Below are 23,997 nucleotides of genomic sequence, written 5' to 3' on the forward strand. Positions count from 1 at the left end.
ACATGTATAAGTATATTAGTTCTTTTCTTTGATATATTTGATTCTGTAGAATTATTTTTTCACTTTTTATGTCAGATCCAGACATGGAAAATGAAATATTCACGAGGAGAAAAAGTAATGGTTCAGGAGCCTATGCATTCTGCATAATGCGATATTAATTTTTTTTTCAGTTTATACATGTAAAGTGTAAGTTGATTTATTGTACTCACGCCCTCTGTAAAAGTCTAAGTTAATCTATTGTACTCACGCCCTCTGTAAAATTTTAAGTTAATTTATTGTACTCACGCTCTTTGTAAAAGTCTAAGTTAATTTATTGTACTTAATGACATGCTCTCTGTAAAAGTATAGGTTAATTTATTGTACTCACGCCCTCTGTGGTTGTTGAACTGTTGCGATAAAATTGACTCAATGGAGAAGGCAAAACACAGACAGGTCACAGCAGCTTGCAGACCCTGATATTAAAAAAGAAATACTGTAAATTGCTTATATTACGCGAGTACTTAATTCCGCGATCCCGCTGGTCTGTATCAAATCGCGAGAATAAAAATCACGAATGTTCAAATTTTCTCCTTTTTTCTTATAATTTTCAACTCTCAGAAAATAATGGCGAGATTTTAAAATCCGCGAAGGATGCTTCTTGCGATTTTACGCGGATATTTATTCTTCGCGTTTAATTAGGAATTTACAGTAAATGCTTACCAAAAATTTTTATTGTTGATTTTGATGTTTTGAATTCATATAGAATCAATAAAATGTAGTTAAAGTGAGGTAGATAAAAATTATCAGAAGATAACATGATCTGCTCGATTTCAATTAATAATATTATTATCATTATGCAATATCGTCATCCTACGTCACGATTATTAATAAATCTTAAAGAAAAACTAAATTAATTTCAATGGCGTACAGATGTTAATTTCTTTTAGTTTAAATTTACGGAACCATATCTTTAAAAATATTCACCATTTTGTTCTATCCAACACTCCCTATTATCTCCTGTCTTGAAAAATTATAAGGAGATACTTTTTAAAAGACCATTTTATTCCATAATTCCAGTCATTAATGTTGTTTTCCTTGGACATTAACTTCCTTCCTAAGTTCATTAAAACCCTCATTGCCCTAAATGTCTCGATGAACCTGTCTTCGGAATGAATCAACTAAAAATATTTACTTTTGTCATTTTCTTTGGACTCGGATATTTGCCAATTTTTTTTTTAAATTTGATTCCTTGACATGTTTTTCTTTTTAAGAACCTCTTTTTTGTTCAGTGAAAATATAGATGCATCCATTTTAAAAAAGCTATCTTTAAATTGATTTTTGAAAAAAAAAATTGATCTACAAGTTAATTCAAATTTTGCACGTTTATAGTCTTATTATATGATATATGATTATTGAATCGGCCAATGAATAAAATGTTGCTGCCTTATAAAGGACATAAACATTTAATGATTGTTCACTTTAATTCGACATGTTAACCTCAATATCAATTTTTTAGTTTAAAGTAACATAATGTTATTCTGTATTAATAAAAGTTTATTGATGAGCAACTTTAACTTCCTCAATGTATAAACATTTCCTTAGCCGTACATAGATCGAAATATCAGTCTGATTTTTATCCCCAGTTCCGATACGTTTTTCCATGCGCGTACGTTTGAATGAATTTTATATATCAGAGAAAAACAGAAAATAAACAAAACAAAAACAAGTGAAACATCACATGTAAAAACAGAGTCTTTTGTTACGTACAAACCAAAATAAGTTGCACTCGGACATTTAAAAAAAAAAAGGAAACAAGTTAAAATATTTAAAATAGAAATTAGAACATACAGGTACGTATCAAAAGTATAATTACGTTTGCATATAGGATAAAGACCAGCTAACAGAGTGGGACGCTCGAGCCTTTAAAATTCAACTCGCTTGTCAGAGGTGGTGGTCAATCTCTACATTGGACATGTTTTATACTACATCATGGTGATAAATGAGAGAGAGAGAGAGGGAGAGAGAGAGAGAGAGAGAGAGTTTGTTTTAATTTCAATTCTGGAAAAATATTGAAATTTGGTATATGTTTAGAGTTTTTTTCTTCATTCATCAGAGTGAATTGTAAAACATCGATCTAGCACTGTGTAATCTTCATTCTCTCCGTCCAATATATTTTACGTTAAGGTTAATGACACTTTAAGGCAGTCATAATAGCAAATTTTCTTTTCAAATAAACAGTTGTAGGAAGACAATACAGTGTATATTGATACAAAACTTACATTTAAATACTACTGAATGGGGGCTGTGATTTGCTCTGCGTTATCGTCTATTTTTCTCAGAATATGTCATCCGGACTTGCAACTAGTTTATCAATTAAATAATAACGAATACACTGTATGTCCTTAATTGAGGTCACGGGTGTATAAACTAGTACTAGTACGTGCAATGCAAACCGGATTGATCCGGAAAAAAGCTGGCGTAAATTTATATTGGTATAAGTAGTTTAGAAGTTATAGGGTTAAGAAGTTTATGTTAAACCGAATTATGGCATCCGGATAAACTTAAAATATTTCCATTTTTAAAATAACCAATTAAACGATAGATAGATAGATAGATAGATAGATAGATAGATAGATAGATAGATAGATAGATAGATAGATAGATAGATAGATAGATAGTAATAAAGCAAATTCATCAAATCGTTATCATCATTTTTATTTTTTCTAATCATAATGATATTAGATTGTCTTCTTAATTTTTAAAAATCTATAGCTATTGTAAACATCAAAACCAATGTGAACATTATCTGTTTGTAGAAGTTTTTGTATTTACACACATGGAGTTTGTTTCAAATACAAGGTTATATTCGTTTATTTTCAAATAGTACGTAAACTCTACTGCAGTATTGATACAATAAATTTTTTATCAAGTGACTTCTTAAAAATAATGAATTCATACAAAAGAAAGGGGGATATATATACATGTATTCATGTACATGTATACTAATAATTAAGATGCCTCGATTTTAGCCAATGTCCTCGATTTTAATCAACAATCGTCGTCTGATTGTGTTCGTTAAAGAATACAAACCCAAACGTAAGAATTTTAAAACCCTGTCTACATCACCTAGTCGGTAAGGTCAAAGAGAGACAACCCAATAGTAACAACAGGCGATTTAATGCAATGGGAACTAAAACAAGAATTCCGGCATGCAATATCATTGGTCAGGTCTGTTAATGTTATGCGAAAGGATAACAGTGCATACAATTAACACAATATAAAATATATATCGTACCATTTGCAATCCATTGTTTGCTGATTTGCGAAATTGCAAGGCATTGTTGTTTACAAAAATTTAGATTATTGATAGTCAAAATTGGTACATGACAACAGTTGTCATGTAGAAATTTTGATTATCAATAATCTAAATTTTTGTAAAGAACAGCATTAATAAGCTTTACTTTTAGTAGGCGAATTGCACTTCCGATTAAAAAATTACGATTACGTAAAAAATAAAGTCACAAGGCAACATTATAATAAGGTTTTTAGAAATTTACATGTAATTAAAGATCTAGATTTACACGAAGTTGTTATTGCATAGTAAACTAAGTAGTGCAAAGCGCAATGTGTGCGCAAATAGTAAAATTTGTCGGATGTCTCACATGCACACAACTTTGATCAATCGAAGCCGATCACAATAAACAGTTTTAGTTTACACTTGCCAACAAATACCTGACCTTATATATTTTACTAAATTATCAGTGTTGTGTAAAACAAGATGCGATTTTACAATCTGAATTATGAATCATTTACGAGCCAGAGATGTTGAAAATTGCTTCAAGTAACCTGTTTACACAAACATAAAGAAAATTGTCATGTTGCAAGTAATGCACGGATAATAAATGCACATTGACCTGTGGATCCTGAAAAAATCAAGTTTGTATGATAACACTTCAAAGATAATTCAAAGATTTCTTTATAACATTCTGTAAATAAATGAATTAATTAAAATAATTAAGTAATTATAAACTTTGCCGAGTTATAAATATCTTCATGAATGTTTTATTACCTTTATAAACCAAAAACAGATTTTCGTTAAAAAAAAGTATGTAGATTTGTCGGCAGAATTCTTTAACAGGTTGTAACAAGACACTTGACAGAAGTGCCCATAATTACGTACACACATGTATGGAAGTATGACACGACACCGGTTTAGATATTCAAAGATATTATTTTCCTTGGAAGAATACTTTATGACAACTGTTTAAGAGTTGGTAATTTCAAGCACGATGGAAATACTTTTGGGGTTTGTTTGAGTGAAACAAATTGAACGAACCCATGAATATTGAATAACCTGATACCCCTTAGAGTGAACTGCCCCAGGGGTATATAAGTCAGCGCAGCCTGCAGCTGAGGCAGTCTGGCTGAGAAGCTGAAAGGCGACACATGGGAGAAGCCTGAGCAGAAGAAGAAAAGTATTAAGAGGGTAAACGCCAGGAAAGGCTAGGGTAGGTATGAGATATAGTTTCACCAGCAGTATTGGTATCTTGGGAATTAAGTTAGGAGTCAGGACGTAGTAGATTGAGGCACCTTGTTTCCAATATCAATAGGAACTCATTATTGGGAGGTCCGCGGTGACAGTTTGCCCAGTCTATAATATAGCCGGTAAAGTCTTTGGTAAAATAATTTTAATAGAAGGTAATTATTAAAACTCAGCAAGTGTCGAGGAAAATCTTTTTATAATCAGGTCAATCAAAGTACTCAGACAGTGTCTTAGGAAAATTATATACTGTATTCCTTAAAAAGAACCCTTATATTTATTATTGTTAGAGGAAAACGTTACAGGATTTTGTAAATTGACTCAGAAGCGATTCCATCGGAAATGGTAGTAAAAATGATATTGATAAAACCCCTCTTTAGAGAACCATTTTTCATTTTATGTTTCTAGAGAACATCTTAATTTTTAGCTCACCAAGCTGAAAGCTCAAGTGAGCTATTATCATATTTTGTCTGTCTGTCCGTCCGTCTGTCTGTCCGTCCGTCCATCCGTCTGTCTGTAAACTTTTCACATTTTCAACATCTTCTCAAGAACCACTGGGCCAATTTCAGCCAAACTTGGCACAAAGCATCCTGAGCCTAAAGGGATTTGAAGTTGTAAAAATTAAGGACCACGCCATTTTGCAAAGAGAGATAATTAGGAATTTATGAAAATTTTCGAGAAATTTTCAAAAATCTTCTTCTCATGAACCAAAAGACCAGGAAAGCTAAAACTTGTGTGAAAGCATCCTCAGGTAGTGTATATTCATGACCCCTGGGGGTAGGGTGGGGTCACAATGGGGGGTCGAAGTTTAACATATGAATAGAGTAATTAAATCTTAAATCTTAAAAATCTTCTTCTCAGAAACTAATCAGCCAGAAAGCTGCAACTTGTGTGAAAGCATCCTCAGGCAGTGTAGATTCAAAGTTGTGAAAATCATGACCCCCGGGGGTAGGGTGGGGCCACAATGGGGGTCGAAGTTTTACATAGGAATATATAGAGTAAACGTTTAAAAATCTTCTTCTCAAAAACTAATCAGCCAGATGATTCTTTATAATTGTTAAGACTTTGGCCCCAGGACATTTCTTTGGCCTCACAAGAAGGTTCACAGTTTGATGTAGGTTTATATCCCATATATAAACTATTGTTAAGGAACTTTTTGAGAACTGCAATACTCAACATATGATATGACTATAAAATCATCTTGTTAGAAAAGGGACTAATGATTATAAACATAAGAATATCCAGGGGAAAAATGGATTTTATTTATACAGGATCTACATGTTTTATTGTACATTGTTCAGATAGTTGTATTATGACTCCATTAAGCTGATTTTATCATACCTATTGTTCCACAGGTGAGCGATGTGGCCCATGGGCCTCTTGTTTTAAGCTGTTTTTCGAGATACAAAAATAAAACATAAAAATAGAAGCAGTTTTTTTTTATCCATAAGGTGTTTCACTAGAAATAACTAAACTGTTTAAACACTTTCCGTATGTTAACCCATTATGTCAGTTATACGCACACATACCACGTTTATTTGTCAAATAAAACACATATACATGGTAACAAGTCTAGCTTTTTACTCTCATATTACGCAATAACCGAACAAAATATTATTGTTACGGCATTAATAAGATCATAATGAACAACTTTTGCAGCAACAGCCATATTGTAATCTTAACCGTATTTTAGTTACAGGGCGATTACTTTCAAGAACTCTAGGTCCCTAATTTGAGAAGCCAGCCCCTTTTTCTTGATGTCAAATGAAAGCTCTTTTAAGCATAAATATTTTTTGTTCTACATGTCTTAACAAAATATTTCCGAGAAAAAAGATAAAGTAAGAAAACCATGCAAAATCACAACACTTTTTTCATTTTATTTTTGGAGCCCTGACGTGCTTCTGCGCTTTTTGCGCTGAACAATTATAAATGACCTATTGCAGATCTACATTCTTTTGACTATCATTCCTGAAATTTTGAACTCAAAATCTTTTTTAGTTTATGAGATCCTTCGTGGACAAGTCGACCCTCTAAAAATCGTTGAATTGTTAATATCTACAAACCGGAAGTGACGTCCCAATTAAAAAATTTTTCCAATAAGGTTCAGAGCAATATCTATCAGATCTGAAAGTTTCACGTAAGTCGGCCAAGTAGTTTTTGAGAAATCGTGTACACAAAATTTGTAAGAAAAAAAAAGAATAGGGAAAAAGAAACCGAACGAAAACAATAAGGTCTTCCGTTTGAAACGGAAGACCTTAATTAGTACAGTAAACTAGAATGGTACTTAGTTGAAATTAAAGGCCCAAGATCAAAGATCAAGTAAAATCGGGCCAGAAAAACTTAATGATTTTATGAATGGGGGGGTGTCGGTCGGTGACTTCTATATTAAACGTAGAATATTAAATTCTTAATATCACAAATAACACAATTTCTAAACAAAATACATATGTTAGAACAATGTATAAGCGTTGTTTGAAAGATGTAACTATTGATTTTTTAACATCTGTTTATCTTAGGCTCAAACACTCATAAACTGCTGGTCAGTTTTCAAACCTTGTCGCAGTCATCCGTTCGTTTGTATAGTTACGTGTATAAACTTTGGAGGTTTTTCTTAACCCCAGACAGGCAACAGATTTGTATCAATATATAGACATGCACAAAAAAAAGGAAAAAGTCCACCATCTTTAATAAAAATGACTTTTTAGCGTTGACTTCTAATCAGTATGAAGACAATCAATAAACAATGAATTTCAAATTATTTGAATCCATAGACATTATCCCGTAACTTGAAATAAATACATGTATAATTTTTGGACGCCAATGTACATTTAGCCTCTATCCAATTTAATGCATGTTACCTGTACTAGTTCTTATTTAAATGCTAAAACATTTGTACTTTGAGAGAGAGAGAGAGAGAGAGAGAGAGAGAGAGAGAGAGAGAGAGAGAGATTTTTATAGTGTTTAGGGAATCAGTATATTAGCAACGTATGTCAATAAACACATTTATATACATGCATGCGTGTATCTATATATGTGAATAAATACTAATCAGTCCTCCTTTTAAGGTCATGTTGAATACTTATTTAAACGTTGGTGCATTGCTAAATATTGTGTGTGTCATTGAGATGGCGGCATTTCTTTGATGCCGGCAGAGCGACCCAGCGTACTGCAGGGGTACTTTGGCGGCACGTCTTAGATGTCTGCGATGCGACGAGCGTTTGAATTTAGCGAACTGATGACAGAAACAAGCTATCTATTTGTAATTAAAAAAAGCCGCTATTATTTCTATATATAATAAATATAAAACAGAAAAACATTAAAATCCATCATTTTAAAGATAAAATCGTTAAACAAAACAAAATTAAGAAAAAACCATCATTCGGCATGTTTTTGATACCGGCAATGCGACGAGCGTCTTAATTTAGAGAGCTGCTGACAGAAAAGAGCTCCATATTTGTACCGAAAAAAGCCGCTATTATTTTTAATTATGACAAAAATAAAACGAAAAAACATTCAAATCCATCATTTTAAAGACGAAATCATTAATCAAAACACAAATAAGAGAGAAAATACATTCGGCGCTCAGAGACTGAACCCGGGTCGTCTGGGCACAAGTCCAACACTCTAACGACTGAGCTACGCGGACCTTCGCTTCAGAAGTTTGGGGCCCAAAATCTCAAGAATGCGTGGATCGATTTTAAAACAAATTTCATATTTAGAAGTTTTGAGGGCGTCTCTATCGAATGAAATAATAAAAAAAATTCAAATCCAAAAAATTGAAAAATTAAGGTTTTTCATTTCCTTCCGGTGACGACCGGAAGTGACGGCAGACGTTCGGATATGCGTAGTACACTGCGGCTGGACACTTTCTATCATCCCTGAAAATTTAAAAATTCTATCTTAAATACTTTTGGAGAAAACCCGTGAACAAGCAAAAACATAAAATCTTTAATATCTCGGGACCGGAAGTGATGACCAAAAAAATCCCACTCACTTTTTTTACAAATTTTGTCATAAACAAGATCTGAAAGTTTTATCAAAATCGGCTGAAGCGTTTTTGAGAAAACGTGGGAGAAAAAAAAAAAGAATAATAATAATAGAGGAAAAGAAACAAAGCAATAACAATAAGGTCTTCCGTTGGAAACGGAAGACCTTAATAATAATAAGAAATCGTACGAAAACTATAAGGTCTTCCGTTGGAAACGGAAGACCTTAATAAGAAATCGTACGAAAACTATAAGGTCTTCCGTTGGAAACGGAAGACCTTAACTAGATACGATCTCGTTACGAGTAACGAGTAGGTCTTCCGTTCAATTTTTTAAACGCTACGATTAAAATATCAATGAAATTTCAGAATTCTCCCTCAACCACCTCCTTTTAGATGATGTATACGATTGTCAATATCCTTTAAAATGCTTAACAAAGAGTTTTGCTTTTTAACATACAGCACAATAAAGATTTAAGATTTTAGTCCCCTAAAATCTCTAATTACGTCATCAATGGGTTTGGAAATGAGTTTTACAAACAGATATTGCTGCTATAAACAACTTTGCTTCTATAATGCATTACAAAATCTTGATCATTTTTAAGGTATGAGTAATAGAGTTTAGGAGTCTATTTGCCCCTAATTTAAGGGGCCAGTCCCTTTTTCTTGGTTTTATACGAAAGGTCTCAAAAATATTAACATTTTTTGTTCTTACATCCATCTAAAATTGTTGATCACTTTTGAGATACAAATGATTGAATATTTTAGGGGCCAGCCCTCTAGATCCTTAATGGGGACAGAAATTCGTGTTTTGATAAGTGGAATCAATTTAAATCATTTTTTCAAACATTTTTTCTTCTATGTTGTCTAACAGAATATGTATACTTCTCTAGTTATTTTTTGTCAAAGTTTTAGTACTTTGGCCCCTAAAAATCCCTAATTACGTAATAAATGGGCGTGGCAATGATTTTTTCAAATAGATATTGGTACGATCAACAACTTTGCTTCTATAATGCATTACAAAATCTTTATCGTTTTTAAGTTACTTGTAATAGAGTTTACGAAGGCCTTGGCCCCTAAAAAAAGGGGCCATCCCCTTTTTCTTGATTTGTTTGAAAAGGTCTTAAGAATACAAATATTTTTTGTTCTTACACCCATGTAAAATTGTTGATCATTTTTGAGATACAAATGATTGAATATTTTAGGGGCCAGCCCTCTAGATCCTTAATGGGGACAGAAAATCGTGTTTTGATAAGTGGAATCAATTCAAATCATTTATTCAAACATTTTCTCTTCTATGATGTCTAACAAAATATGTATACTTCTCTAGTTATTTTTCGTCAAAGTTTAAGTACTTTGGCCCCTAAAAATCCCTAATTACGTAACAAATGGGCGTGGCAATGAGTTTTTCTAATAGATATTGGTACAATCAACAACTTTGCTTCTATAATGCATTACAAAATCTTTATCGTTCTTAAGTTATTTGTAATAGAGTTTATGACTGTCTTGGCCCCTAATTTAAGGGGCCAGCCCCTATTTCTTGATTTTGTTGAAAAGAACTTTTGATTATCTACCACTTTTGTTATATATGTTTTAACAAAATATCAACTCATAAAAAGATACAGATCAAAACGTATGAAAAATTTGATTCGAAATTCGTACCCAATTTTCGAGCCTAGGCGAGCTCATAGAAATGGCGCCACTGGCGCCAAAAAACTACATTGTGCACAACTTCAACTTATAGTCTACCTATCCTGAAAATTTCATATTCCTATCTCTGATAGTCTCTGAGTTTATGTCTGCACAAAATTAGTCGTAAAAACTTACAAAATCGGCCGTAAATCGGAACCGGAAGTGCCGATTTCAAAATTTAAAAAAACTTCTAGAATTATGACCACTGGCAATCATCTGAGAAAAAATGGTCGAAATCGGCCGAATAGTTTTCGAGAAATCGCGTGCACAAAATTCGTGGAAAAAAATAATAATAATAATAATAACTAGATCTCGTTACGAGTAACGAGTAGGTCTTCCGTCCGATTTTGTTTTCATATGATACAATGAAATATCGATATTCTCTGCCAAATCTGCGATCTTGGTGAATCTAGGTTTTTTGTCTCGAGACCGAAAACGGACGAACAAAAGAGGTTTATGAAAATAAAAGCTAAGTTTTTTTTTTATACATTTGTTTAGTGTACACTACTGTTAATCATGGAAGATGAAACACCAAAGATAATCAGTTAAACTTGTAAAAAAATGAATTGTTTGAACTCTTCTGGTGAGTACCGGAAGTGACGGTTGACAAAGGAAAACCCGTTAAATATATTTTCAATCGATTGTCTATCATTTATAAAAGTTTGTGTCTCAATCACTTACAGTGACTAAAATCTCGCTGGTATCCATTTTGTAAAAAGGCTAGGTACCAAAGATATTTGAAATCTTGATTGTTTTCAAGTTATCTGTAATATAGTTTACGAGTGTCTTGGCCCCTCATTTAAGGGGCCAGCCCCTTTTTCTTGAGTTCAATCGAAAGTTCTCACGAATACTAACATTTTTTGTTCTTACACCCATCTAAGATTGTTGTTCAATTTTGAGATACAAATGATTGAATATTTTAGGGGCCAGCCCTATAGATCCTTAATGGGGACAGACTTTCGAGTTTTGATTAGTGGAATCGATTAGAATCATCAATGCAAACATTTTCTTTTCTACATTGCCTAACAAAATATGTCTCCTTCTCTAGATATATTGCATCAAAGTTTAAGTACTTTGGCCCCTTAAAATCCCTAATTACGTCATAAATGGGTGTGAAAATGATTTTGCCTGATAAATATTGCTACAATCAACAACTTTGCTTTTATATTGCATTACAAAATTTTGATCGTTTTTAAGTTATTTGTAATAGAGTTTACGAGTGTCTTGGTCCCTAATTTAAGGGGCCAGCCCCTTTTTCTTGATTTTGTTGGAAAGAACGTTTAATTATCTACTACTTTTGTTATATATGTCTTAACAAAATATCAACTGATAAAAAGATACAGATGAAAACGTATGAAAATTTTGAATGAAAATTCGTACCCAATTTTCGTGCCTAGGCGAGCTCAAAGAAATGGCGCCACTGGCGTAAAACAAAATAATAGTGCACAACTTCAGACTATAGACTACCTATCCTGAAAATTTCATAGTCATATCTCTAATAGTTTATGAGATCAGCTCTGCACAAAATAGGTCGTAAAAATGTACAAAATGGCCGATATATCGGTACCGGAAGTGCCGACAGGAAAAATCTCAAAAACGTATGAAGTTTACATAAAGACTCATCTTCTGTAAAAAAATGGTTGAAATCGGTCGAATAGTTTTCGAGAAATCTCGTGCACAAAATTTGTGGAAAAAAATAATAATAATAATAAGAAGAAGAAATCGTACGAAAACTATAAGGTCTTCCGTTGGAAACGGAAGACCTTAATAAGAAACAGTACGAAAACAATAAGGTCTTCCGCTGGAAACGGAAGACCTTAATAATAAGAAACAGTACGAAAACTATAAGGTCTTCCGTTGGAAACGGAAGACCTTAATAACTAGATACGATCTCGTTACGAGTAACGAATAGGTCTTCCTTGCAATTTCTGTTTTAAATCATACCATGAATAATCGATACAATTTCAGAATTACCCCCCCCCCCCCCACACACACACACACATACACTTTCAGATAATGTTTACAAATCCCTAATAACGTAATAAATCGGTATGGCAATGGGTTTTCCAGATACATATTGCTACAATCAACAACTTTGCTTCTATAATGCATTACGAAATCTTAATCGTTTTTATGTAATTTGTAATAGACTTTACGAGTCTCTTGCCCCCCCCCCCCCAAAAAAAAGGGGGGCAGCCCCTTTTTCTTGATTTTTATGGAAAGGTCTTGAGAATACTAACATTTTTTTGTTGTTACACCCATCTAAATTGTTGATCATTTTTGAGATACAAATGATTGAATATTTTAGGGGCCAGCCCTCTAGACCCTTAATGGGGACAAAAATTCATGTTTTGATAAGTGGAATCGATTTAAATCATAAAATCAAACATTTTCTCTTCTATGATGTCTAACAAAATATGTCTACTTCTCTAGATATATTGCGTCAAAGTTTAAGTACTTTGGCCCCTAAAAATCCCTAATTACTTAATAAATGGGCGTGGCAATGATTTTTTCTAATAGATATTGGTACGATCAACAACTTTGCTTCTATAATGCATTACAAAATCTTTATCGTTTTTAAGTTTTTGTAATAAAGTTTAAGAGTGTCTTTGCCCCTAATTGAAGGGGCCAGCCCCTTTCCCTTGATTTTGTTGGAAAGAACTTTTGATTCTCTACTTCTTTTGTTATATATGTTTTAACAAAATATCAACTGATAAAAAGATATAAATCAAAACGTGTGAAAATTTTGAATGAAAATTCGTACCCAATTTTCGTGCCCAGTCGAGCTCCAAGAAATGGCACAACAGGCATTAAACAACTATATGCTGCACAACTTCAAACTATAGTCTACCTATCCTGAAAATTTTATATTCATATCTCTTATGGTTTCCGAGTTTATAGCTGCACAAAATGAGTCATTAAAAATTACAAAATGGCCGACAATTCGGTACCGGAAGTGACTACGAAAAAATTAAGAAAAATACATGAAAAATGGTTGAGATCGTTTGAATAGATTTCGAAAAATCTCGTGCACAAAATTTGGAACGAAAAAATAATAAGAAGAAACAGTACGAAAACAATAAGGTCTTCAGCTGGAAACGGAAGACCTTAATAATAAGAAACAGTACGAAAACAATTTATAATAAAAAACATTACAATCACTAAAAGGTCTTCCGTTGTAACGGAAGACCTTAATAATAACTAGACTCTTGTTGCAAAAGCAACAAAAAGGTCTTCCGTTTTGATATACATGTATCAATTCAACTGTAAGACATTGATTCTCTCACATGGAAAAAATAGTGGATGTGATATTCATTGTGAATGATATATCCAGACGTTTCATACATGTAAAACAACGAGAATGAAAAAAAAAGCAACAATTTTTGAAGTACTTCTGTGACGACTGGAAGTAACATCAAACTAAAAAAAACATGTTAACCATTTGTACAATCATAAGTCAGTCTTTCCTCAAAGTTTAGTTGTTCACGTCTCTGCCAAATCTGATATCGCTTTGAAACAATATGTTTTGTCTCGGGACCGGAAACAGACGAAAGGAAGTGATTAATTAAAACAAAAGCTGGTATTTCTCGTACATTTGCTTAGCGTACATCACTGTTTAGCAGGCTAGATGAGACACCCAAGAAAGTCGGTTAAACTTGTTAAAAACATGTTTTGTTTGCACCTTTCCGGTGAGGACCGGAAGTGACGGTTGACAAAATAAAACCCGTTAAACACATGTTCAGTCAAATGTCTATCATTCATGAAAGCTTTGTGTCTCAATCACTTACAGTGACAAAAATCTCGCGGACATCAAATTTGTAAAAAGGAAAGCTACATAGAGATATAAGTAAAATTCATTTGCTAATTTACAATTATATAGATAACATCTAAGATTGCATACTGATATATACATTCCATGTAAAATAAATAAAGAAAGAAAAAAAAAATTGAAGTGCTTCCGATGACGACCGGAAAAAACGCCGAACAAAACAAATAGTGTAAACACATGTACGTACATAGGTCTATCATCCCACAAAGTTTGATTGTTCAAATCGTCACCGTTTTTGAGATCTCGAGGAATCAAAGTTTTTTGTCTCGGGACAGGAAACGGACAAACGGAAGAGTTTGATGAAAATGAAAGTTAGTAATTTTTAAACATTACACAACAAGACTTAATTGTCTATTAATTTATCTAACATTGTCAAAGAAAACAGTTAAACTTTTAAACAACTTCATTTGTTTGAACTCTTCCGGTGTGGACCGGAAGTGACGGTTGACAAAACGGTTAAACACATCTTCTATCAAATGTCTATCACCCGTGTAAGTTTCGTGTCTTGATCACTTACAGTTTCTGAGATCTCGCGATTCAAACATTTGTTTTAAAAAAGGCTACCTGAGATATTTGAGATATCTCGGAAGTAGAATTTTTATGTTTAGTTTACATCGGATGGATGACATATGTAAGCATTTATACTTATATTTCAATTCTCTGTGAAATATATTAATTGCGTAAATACATAATATTTGAATAGCTTCCGGTGACAACAGGAAGTTACGCCGAACAAAACAAAATAGTTTAAACACATCTACAATTATAGGTTTATCATCCCTCAAAGGTTGGAGGTTCAAGTCTTTATCGTTTCTGAGATCTCATTGTCCATAGCTTTTTGCCGCGGGACAGAAAACGGACGACCGGAAATGAATTTTAAAAAAAAATGAAAAAAAACCCTGGAGATACCGTATAACGGGTAATTTTTACTGCTGTAATTTTTTACGAATTTGTCATAAAATAGGGTGATTTGAACTTTTACGCGTTATTTTTTTACGAGTTGGACATGTCCGTAAAAATTAAAATCATCTGTGGTAAAATGGGGAAATTTCACCGTGACTTTGTTACAGTTGACACATACATATACAAATCAGAAAATCGTTTTTCTGTTAACGATTCCTTATATTTATACTAGGGATGTCAAATTAGTCAATTTTTAGTACTCGGTTACACGGACATTTTTCCGATCGAGTACCCGGGTATCTAATTTATATAATAGACTATATAAACGACGATGTTCAGTGAAAACAAATCATTAAAGTAAGCCAAAAAATAATAGTAGAATACAGCCAAAGGTGGGAAAAGCAAGGTAACAGGGGCTTGGTCACGATAGTTACTATAAAAACACTGCCACAGGCGATAACGGTCATTTAGCATATTTAGAGGCGTAGGAAATCCTAACAACTGTATGTACAAGTGCAATGGACGTTTTAAGTTTTAAAACCGATGGTTCAATTAAGGAATGAATTCAATATTTATTTGTTTTATACGATATAAAATGGTTTGGGACAGTTTACGCTTTATAAACCGCGAAGCGGTTTATAAAAAAGCGTAAACTGTTTCAAACCATTTTATATCGTATAAAACTAATAAATATTGAATTCATTGCTTATAATTTAATTTTTTTTACTCTTTATTGTAGATTAAAACGGTCGTATGACCTTTAAAATGACGTAAAATTGTACAAAATTCAAACGTAACGTCATGCGTATTGATACGTTTTTGACGTTAGTCTTACTATGACGTAGGCAATATTCTTTATACGATATAAAATAATTTTTCTAGCCAATCAGAAAGCGCGTTACAACTAGAATTAAATTATTGAATTATTAAATAAACTTAGAAATATTAAAAAATATACATCCGAGTAACCGAGTACCGATTTTAGTATTCAATACTCTGACGTTCGATCGAGTACCCGGTTAACCGGGTACTCGTTGACATCCTTACTTTATACATTTACCTTTATTTCATATGTGATATACACTTAACTTATTCCTATTTATCTGGGTATCATCATTGATGTACACCATGTGCTCGTCTCAGTTCGATTTACCGGGAAAAAAAGAAAGACAACTCCATTTCAATTTTTTTTCTCTCTCTTTCTTTCTCTCCCAACCAAAAAAGACATCTAGCTACTAACGTGGATTTATACGTAGTTTTGAAAGATACTCAAGACTGACTGAAAGATCTGAACTGTTATCACCACCTGACCAAAAACGCCCAAATATACCTACATGTACATGTACAGCCGTCAGGGACTGAGCTGAAGGTCATGAACATTACTCTCATACGTACGATGTAGAAATTTACGTGCGTTGTTTTTTTACTTCTGTGAAAATTTACGCGTTTAATTTTTACGGATTTATATAACTCGTAAAAATTAGTAAAAATTAGCAGCACGTAAAAAATACCCGTTATACGGTATTATCATTTTCTATCATTCCTAAAAATTTCAAGAAAATCTATCGAGCCATCTATCATAACGTCCATTTCTATATCATAATTCCTCCAGCCTATTTTTTAAAAGTCGACTTGGGGTTATATGGACTGTTATGATATCTAAGTTATTTAGATCCTCGAGATCTTTGTTCCAACATCCCCACACTTGGCGGGTGCCCTAGCCAAGGTGTTTCCGGAATGTCTCCACCTCTACATGGGGAGTAGCCCGTGTCCTAGTCTGTATAAAAGAGGAGGCAGAAAGACAGCTTCCAGATGATTACTTTTTTATTAATTTAATATGACATTTTAACAATAAATATCAATATTAATTACAATGAAATTTATCAACATTAATATTTATTACAAAAATCTTTGGAAATAAAATATTAGTTGAACCCTCTGAATGTATTAACTTTACTTTTGAGAATGCGCGCAAGCGTTAAAATTTATCTTACCTGTATAAAAGAGGAGGCAGAAAGACAGCTTCCAGATGACTACTGGAGAGCTGTGTTTCCCGCACCCCCATCTTATAGATGCAGCGTAATAATCATGTTATGTTGTAATTCGAATGTAGTTTCCAATTTCATGAAATTTTATTTCATAAATATAATTTATTAATTTTATATTAATATGAACCACAATTTATTTACAATGCAGCTGTTATGCTTAAATCTGAAGTCGCATATTTGACGTGGATTTACGCGACCCGCATTGCCTGTGATGTACAGTACAGGTAAAGTAACAGCAAGCAGCAGCAGGACTAAAGGTAAATCACACCGTTGCGGTGTCATCACGGTTGCAATCCATACTGCGGTCAAAAACCGCGATGGTGTATCGGGGGAACGATAAAAATACCGTGACGGTAACGCGGGCCAATACAGGATCTGCGTTGCCTGTACTGTAAGCTAATATTACAATTATTAACTATTTGTCTATATGGAATTATATTGTGAGAATATACTACTGAATATAACAATATTATATCTAATTACCGGTATGTTTATTCATGTTGATAATGTCACTTTGTTTTGGAGTCGCGAAGATTTATTTAATACGTCACTGTTTATTAATCAACAAATCACTATATTTTCTAAATAATATTCCTAACCAATCAATATTTTAAAAGCTATTGACCAGTCAATATTTTTCGAATGAGCTAATATTACTATAACTGTAGAAGCAGAAATATTCGTTGAGGATTTAATTTCGTTATTTACGTTGGCAGTATAAAACAACGAAATTAAATTCATGACGAATTTTTAATCCAGGTAGCAATAAATACAAAATTTGCGTTATTGCATTTATCTTTTAATTTGGAAAATGTAGAAAAAAATATGAAGAAGTATGGCGTGGCAGTAACAGCCAATGGTGACAAGTCCCAAATTCCATCAAAATTCATCATTCACATTAATGTAAGCGGTGGAAATTACAAGAAGAAAATGGAAGAGGCTTTGAACAAAGTGGAAGAAATAAGACTAAAAACAGTTGCGTTTCCAGCAATTGGAATAGGCATGATTTACATTCTGCATATCCATTTTGTAATGGTTACTTTGTTTTTAACGGGAACACTCTTACTAAATATTATAATTATAATTTCATTTTTTATTTAAGGTGAAAGTTATCAGCCCCAATCTGTGGAGGACTTCGCTGACCAAGTGTTCAATGCTCTTAATAAACTGCACTCAACTGTCAAACACCTGTCAGAAGTTCACGTCATTTTCTTTAATCAACAAATGACTCAAAAGTTCATCATGGCTATGCATCAGTGCTTTCACTCCCAAGATTCTCAACCAAAGGGATGGTTTACGAGGCTTGCAAATTACATACCAAGTGGTGGTAAGTAAAATCAGTTAAATCTATTGAAGTGTATATTGGCTAACTGTATAACTGGATTTTTCTGTTGGGTCACTTGATTGCTGTCTATATTTTTGTAGGCTGTGAGTAGTGATCAAATGTTTGACCGCAACAAGGTGGCAGTGATGGTTTTTTCATTGTCTTGATTAGCTCACTCAAGCCAAAGGCTTTTTTAAAGGACATTTTCTGATCAACATTTGTCTGTAGTCTGTCATACATTGTTTTGTCATTGCAAACTTTTCAAAATTGTCATTTTTCCAAAATCCCTTGGCCAATTTTACCAAAGTTTGCAAATTTGCATTCAAAGCTATGGGTGAAGGGAATTCTCATTTTTTAAATAAAGGTCTATGGCTTCTTTCAAGGAGAGATGAATTAGAATACGTTCTGAAAATTAACATTTTAAAAAAAAAATCTTCTCTGAAACCATGCGGCTAGAAAAGCTGGTATTCTTGTGGAAGCATCCTAGGTATTGGGAATCCAGTTTTTCATTGAAATTACACAGTTAAGATATATTACATCTGTACAGTAAAACTTGGTTATTGTTAAGTCCTAGGGAGCAATTGATTTACTATATAATGAATTCATAATAATAACTATATATAGCGAATTCACAGCTATCATATACACGTTTTCTTTGACCAGACTTCAATTTTTGCTAATGAAGGCTTAGAATGTAAATACATTCTTTTGATATTTTAATAAACCAATTGTAATATGAAGAATTTATGTGAAAATAAAATCATTCAATTATAATGTTTTTTAGAGCAGGATTATAAAACAGTTAAGAAATTCATTATAAAAATTTCGTCAACATGTAAATTCACCTTTGCGGGACTCAAAATCAGATCGCTATATATACAATTTGCTACATCTTAATTCAGTATAACTGTAAAATTTTGCAAAGATTTGTTCAGAATTTTACCGAGGACTTAAAAAAAACTTCGCTATATCCAAGATTTCGCTATATATATATATATGCAATGGCTGAGACAGGATCTACTCCCAGAAGGCTTGGTTTTTTTTCATTACACAATTAAACTTATTTAGTATGAACACCGAGTAGCTGATATATATATATATATAGTCAGCAACTGGTTCTTTGCCAGTGTTAATATGAGTTATTAAAAAAAATTGATATTAAATTAATAAGATTAAAGTTGTTTAAAAAACAAGTTGTCAAAAGAACGAGGATACTGTTTGTCTTAAAGCTGATATCATATTTATTTTGATCCTAAGATGGGTGTGGAAAACCCCATAGTCACCATTGGAACCCAGTGATTGAGGAAAAGGATGCTTCCAAAGCCACCATTATTGTTTATGGAGAAAGCCAAGATATATATACAGGAATTAACACACTTGAAAATTCATTGGAAGGGGATTTAGATACAAAAGAATTCAAAGATGAAATAATCAAAAAGCTATACAAAACTCAGGTTTGTTACAGATTGAGAAATATATTACTCGTATACAAAACTTAATTTAGTTTATTGTACTATTATATGTATCTAGTATGAAAATTCATACGTAATATAAATGTCACAGATTAGAGTTGCAATTATGATGCATGTTTGAAATAGATGTACAGCTGCACTACTCAGCTAGGTTTTATTTATATTTCCTTTTGAACCAATTTTTCTTCTAGATGAATAATTAAGTTTTGAAGATTAAATGGATAAAACAAAGGGTTTTCTATGCCCCTGGGTCAGATATCCTTATCAGTTTGTTATTGTGTCTGTATGATTACCTTGCTCATATAATGTTGTTACAGATGAAGGCTTTATATGATTTAAAAGAGAGATTCCAAATAGATGTAAACATTGACAAAGATAAAGGAATGGCCTTCCTTCATGGAACAAAAGACGATATAAGTGCTGCATCTGATGTCTACCATAGAATTATTCGAGAGGCGGAACGCGGTTTACAGGAGGGTGTCCAGGCAAAACTCATCTCGGACTATGTTCAGTGGTATTTTGTGGATAATTCAAATGACAAAAATGAGCTGATTGAGTACACGGGTAACATAAATCTGAAAATTGAAAAAGCGTATCGCAACCAGGACAAAGAAGTTAAATTCACGGATGATGGAGGAACTGAGTTCATCATCAACTTTAAGGACATGGAGGAATACCCTACTGTTGATAAGTCTGATGTTACCACTGTTACCAGGAGAGACAAATCCAAGTGTAATCATTATCATAATATTTGTTCTAAGATATCATGGAATAGAGAGTAACATGTTTTGTTCAGGGATCAGTATATTCCTAATTTATTGCAGGGATTTATACCCACGTAAAATTGCAAGAGGCACATTCAGGAGATTTTAAATTCGCTTTTATTTTTCTGAGAGATGTGAACAATAAAAACATGATAAAAGTAAACATTCAGAATTTAATTAATACTCATGTCAAATAAAAAAAATTACTGTACTAAAAATCAATATTTAGCAATTATCGTGAATACATATTTGAAAGGGCAGAATCAAGTGCTTAAGACATTAGCTCAAATAATTCAGTGCACCGATGTTTTGTTTGAAATAGAAAAAGTACATTAATTTCTCTCTAATTTTCTTTCTCGATGAAAGTTTATCTACAGCACAGTTTTTTTCCTCACATAAACATATGGAAAAAAATCTCTAAGTTGGTAATTCTGAGCATATACAATTGATAAACAGAACACTTTTTTCACCAACAAAAGCCGCAAATTGAAGCATCAAATAACTAGATAAATAAACAATGAATAAATCTTGTTTTGTATCACATAAAGTTGAAGCTTCAAGCATATTTTGACCCCAAGCACCAAGAATAGTCATGGCAGGTTACATGCAAATAGAAATGATCGGTATATTTTCTGTCCTGTGCAGATTCTACCTTTGAGCCTCCATCAGAATGGTCGACTACGCAGGACTCTGACAACCTAGTTGTGGTGCCAGTTAACTCAGGCAGCACAGAATATTCCAGTGTGATTGACAGGTTCGGACACAAGTAGGCAAAAGGGAAATTATCAAGGTAAAAGTAGCCTAAAGATTGTTCAAGTATTTCTACTAGGAAAGGTAGTTCATGAACATATCTTAAAAACATAAACTTAAGAAAACTAAGATATTTAAATGTGTGTTATGGCTTTTTAACAAATAAGGTACCAATTCTATCCATGTTTAATTTTAAAGTAGAGAATCAATACAATACTGTTAATCAGACAGACATAAATGTGATAGATTCAATTAAATACATGTTCTTTATGCATTTTTGGTTGACCTTAGCAATTTGTTTTTGTTTTGTTTATTGTTCGCTTTTTAGCTTGGTTCAGAATGTTGGTATTTTTTCTTATTAGGGGGAGTTTCATGTGCCATTTAAACCAAACTTGGTGAACAGTTGCAGAGACAAATAGAAATTCAAAGTAATATCAGAAAAATGCCTTCAAGGTTCAAATCAAGAATATGCTGTATAAGAATATATAAATAAAAAATCTATGTTTAAAATATTAATTTAGTTTTTTGCTAACACTTCACAGAGTATTTTTTCGTTTTTAGCTTACCTGAGCTAAAGCTAAAGTGAGCTTTTCTGATTATATTTTGTCTGTCCCCCATCTGTCTGTCTGTATACTTTTTCACATTTTCAACATCTTCTCCAGAACCATTGAGCTAATTTTAACCAAAGCTGGCACTAAAAACCCTTAGGCAAAAGGGATTCAATATATAAATTAAGGACTCCGCCCTTTTTCAATCGGAGATAAATAGGAATTATTTAACATTTTCGGAAAATGTTCAAAAGTCTTCTTCTCAGAATCTTTTGGCTAGGAAAGCTGAAACTTATGTGAAAGCATCCCCAGGTTATATAAATTCAAAGTTATGAAAATTAAAACCCCCAGGGGTAAGGTAGGACTACAATGGGGGTTCAAATTTTATAAAGTAATATGTAGAGGTAATCTTTGAATAACTGGTCTGCAAGAAAAGCTGTAGCTTGTATGGAAGCATCCTCATGTAACGTAGATTCAAGTTTGTTCATATCATGATCCCCAGGGGTGTTGTGAGGCCATTATGGGGTTTGAATTTTTTACCTAGGAATATATTGAGAAAAATATTTATAAATCTTTCTCTCATACACCAATCGGCCAGAAATGCAGTAACCCTGTGAAAGCATCATCAGGTAGGGAGGATTCAAATTTGTTCAAATCATGATCCCCGAGCAGGGTGGGGCAACAATTGGGATTACATTTTTACATACACAGAACCTGGTCGGCCAGAAAAGCTTTTACTCGTGTATCCTAAGGTAATGTAGATTCAAGGAACTATATATGGTTTGAGCCTAAAATGGCCCCCTAAAATGAACATTGGCATTTTACTCTAATTCTTTGTATTATATGTACAAATATACATTTGAAGTTTTTTATAATTTTCATTTTGATTTTAGTGCCCACAATTTAAAAATATGACATCATAAAGTTTACCTTTTCCCGCCATTTTCTCATTTTTAGCATAAAACGGCTTGTTTTGATGCAGTTTTTCTTTAAGGAAACATTGAGCAACTGCTTGAACAAACAAAATATTTTCACCAAAGATGTATTTCTCCAATACTTAAAAGTGACAAAAAGTTCGTTCTTGTTCAAAGAGTCGCTCTATATTTTGCATTCAAAAAAAGAGAAAAAAAATGTCAAGTTTTGATTGATTTTGATTGAATTATAGATATAGCGTCACTTATGACGTCATATACTGCCAGTGAGTGCATATAAATCAAATAAATAGGTGAAAAACATATTTCATGTCAACTCTTTTATAAATTAACACAACAAATTAATGTACCTGAATCATTTTGAAAATAACTAAATATGGGGGCCGACTAATATCATATATAGTTCAAGTCATGATCCCTAGGGATATAATGGAGCCGCAATGGGGGTCGATTTTTTTTACAACGGAATATTTAAAGAATTGTTTTAAATATCTTTCTCTCAGAAACATATCGGCAAGAAAATCTAAAATTAATGAAAAAGTATCCTCGGTTAGGTTTTGGATACAAATCATGGGGTAGGGATGGGCTCCAGTGGGGATAGAATACATTGAGAGAAATCTTTATAAATTTTCTCAGAAACCGATCGGACAGAAAAGCTATAACTTGTATGGAAGCATCTTTAGGTAGGGAAGATTCAAGTTTGTTTGATCCCTGGGGAAGGGTGATGGGGGACAAATTTTTACAAAGGAATATATAGGGAAAAATCTTTAAAAATCATTTTTTAAAAACTCAATTGGTCTAGAAAAACTGTATCTTTAGTCAGTTCAGATATTGTAAATTAAAATTTGTTAAAATCATTATCTTAAGGAGAAGGGATGGGTCACGGGGGGGCTTGGCGGGGGTTGTAATTTTACAAAGGAAAACATTTTAATTACATTCATTCACACAAACTCAAATATTATTACATGTATATATGGTTTTACTTATATGCAAGCATTTAACATATTGTTGATTCTTTAAACTTGTTAAGACTCTTGCCTCTAAACAATTCTTGGGCCTAAAAAGGGATTCGAAATTTGATCTAGGTTTATAATCCAAATATAAACAGTTGTTTAAGATTTTCTCTTCAATTGCAATGCCCAATATGTGATGTGACTGTAAAAGCATCGTTACAAAGGGGCTCAAGGATAAATAAAAGAATATACATAGGAATAGTTTTTACACAGGGTCT

The 23,997-nt window shown here is 32.8% G+C and overlaps 1 protein-coding gene across 1 annotated transcript in view; it reads left to right on the top strand.

Moving 5' to 3' along the window:
* The window catches only part of LOC128182214 (protein mono-ADP-ribosyltransferase PARP14-like), a 108,846-nt gene that overhangs the window by 66,666 nt on the left and 18,183 nt on the right, over nt 1–23,997 (top strand). Inside the window, 6 exon segments of the mRNA XM_052850813.1 lie at nt 17,794–17,976; nt 18,079–18,303; nt 19,558–19,754; nt 20,090–20,504; nt 21,182–21,302; nt 22,956–22,971. Coding sequence (XP_052706773.1) covers nt 17,794–17,976; nt 18,079–18,303; nt 19,558–19,754; nt 20,090–20,504; nt 21,182–21,302; nt 22,956–22,971 — 1,157 coding nt within the window.

This window comes from Crassostrea angulata, chromosome 4 (assembly GCF_025612915.1).
Source record: "Crassostrea angulata isolate pt1a10 chromosome 4, ASM2561291v2, whole genome shotgun sequence".
Taxonomy (NCBI): Eukaryota; Metazoa; Mollusca; class Bivalvia; order Ostreida; family Ostreidae; genus Magallana; species Magallana angulata.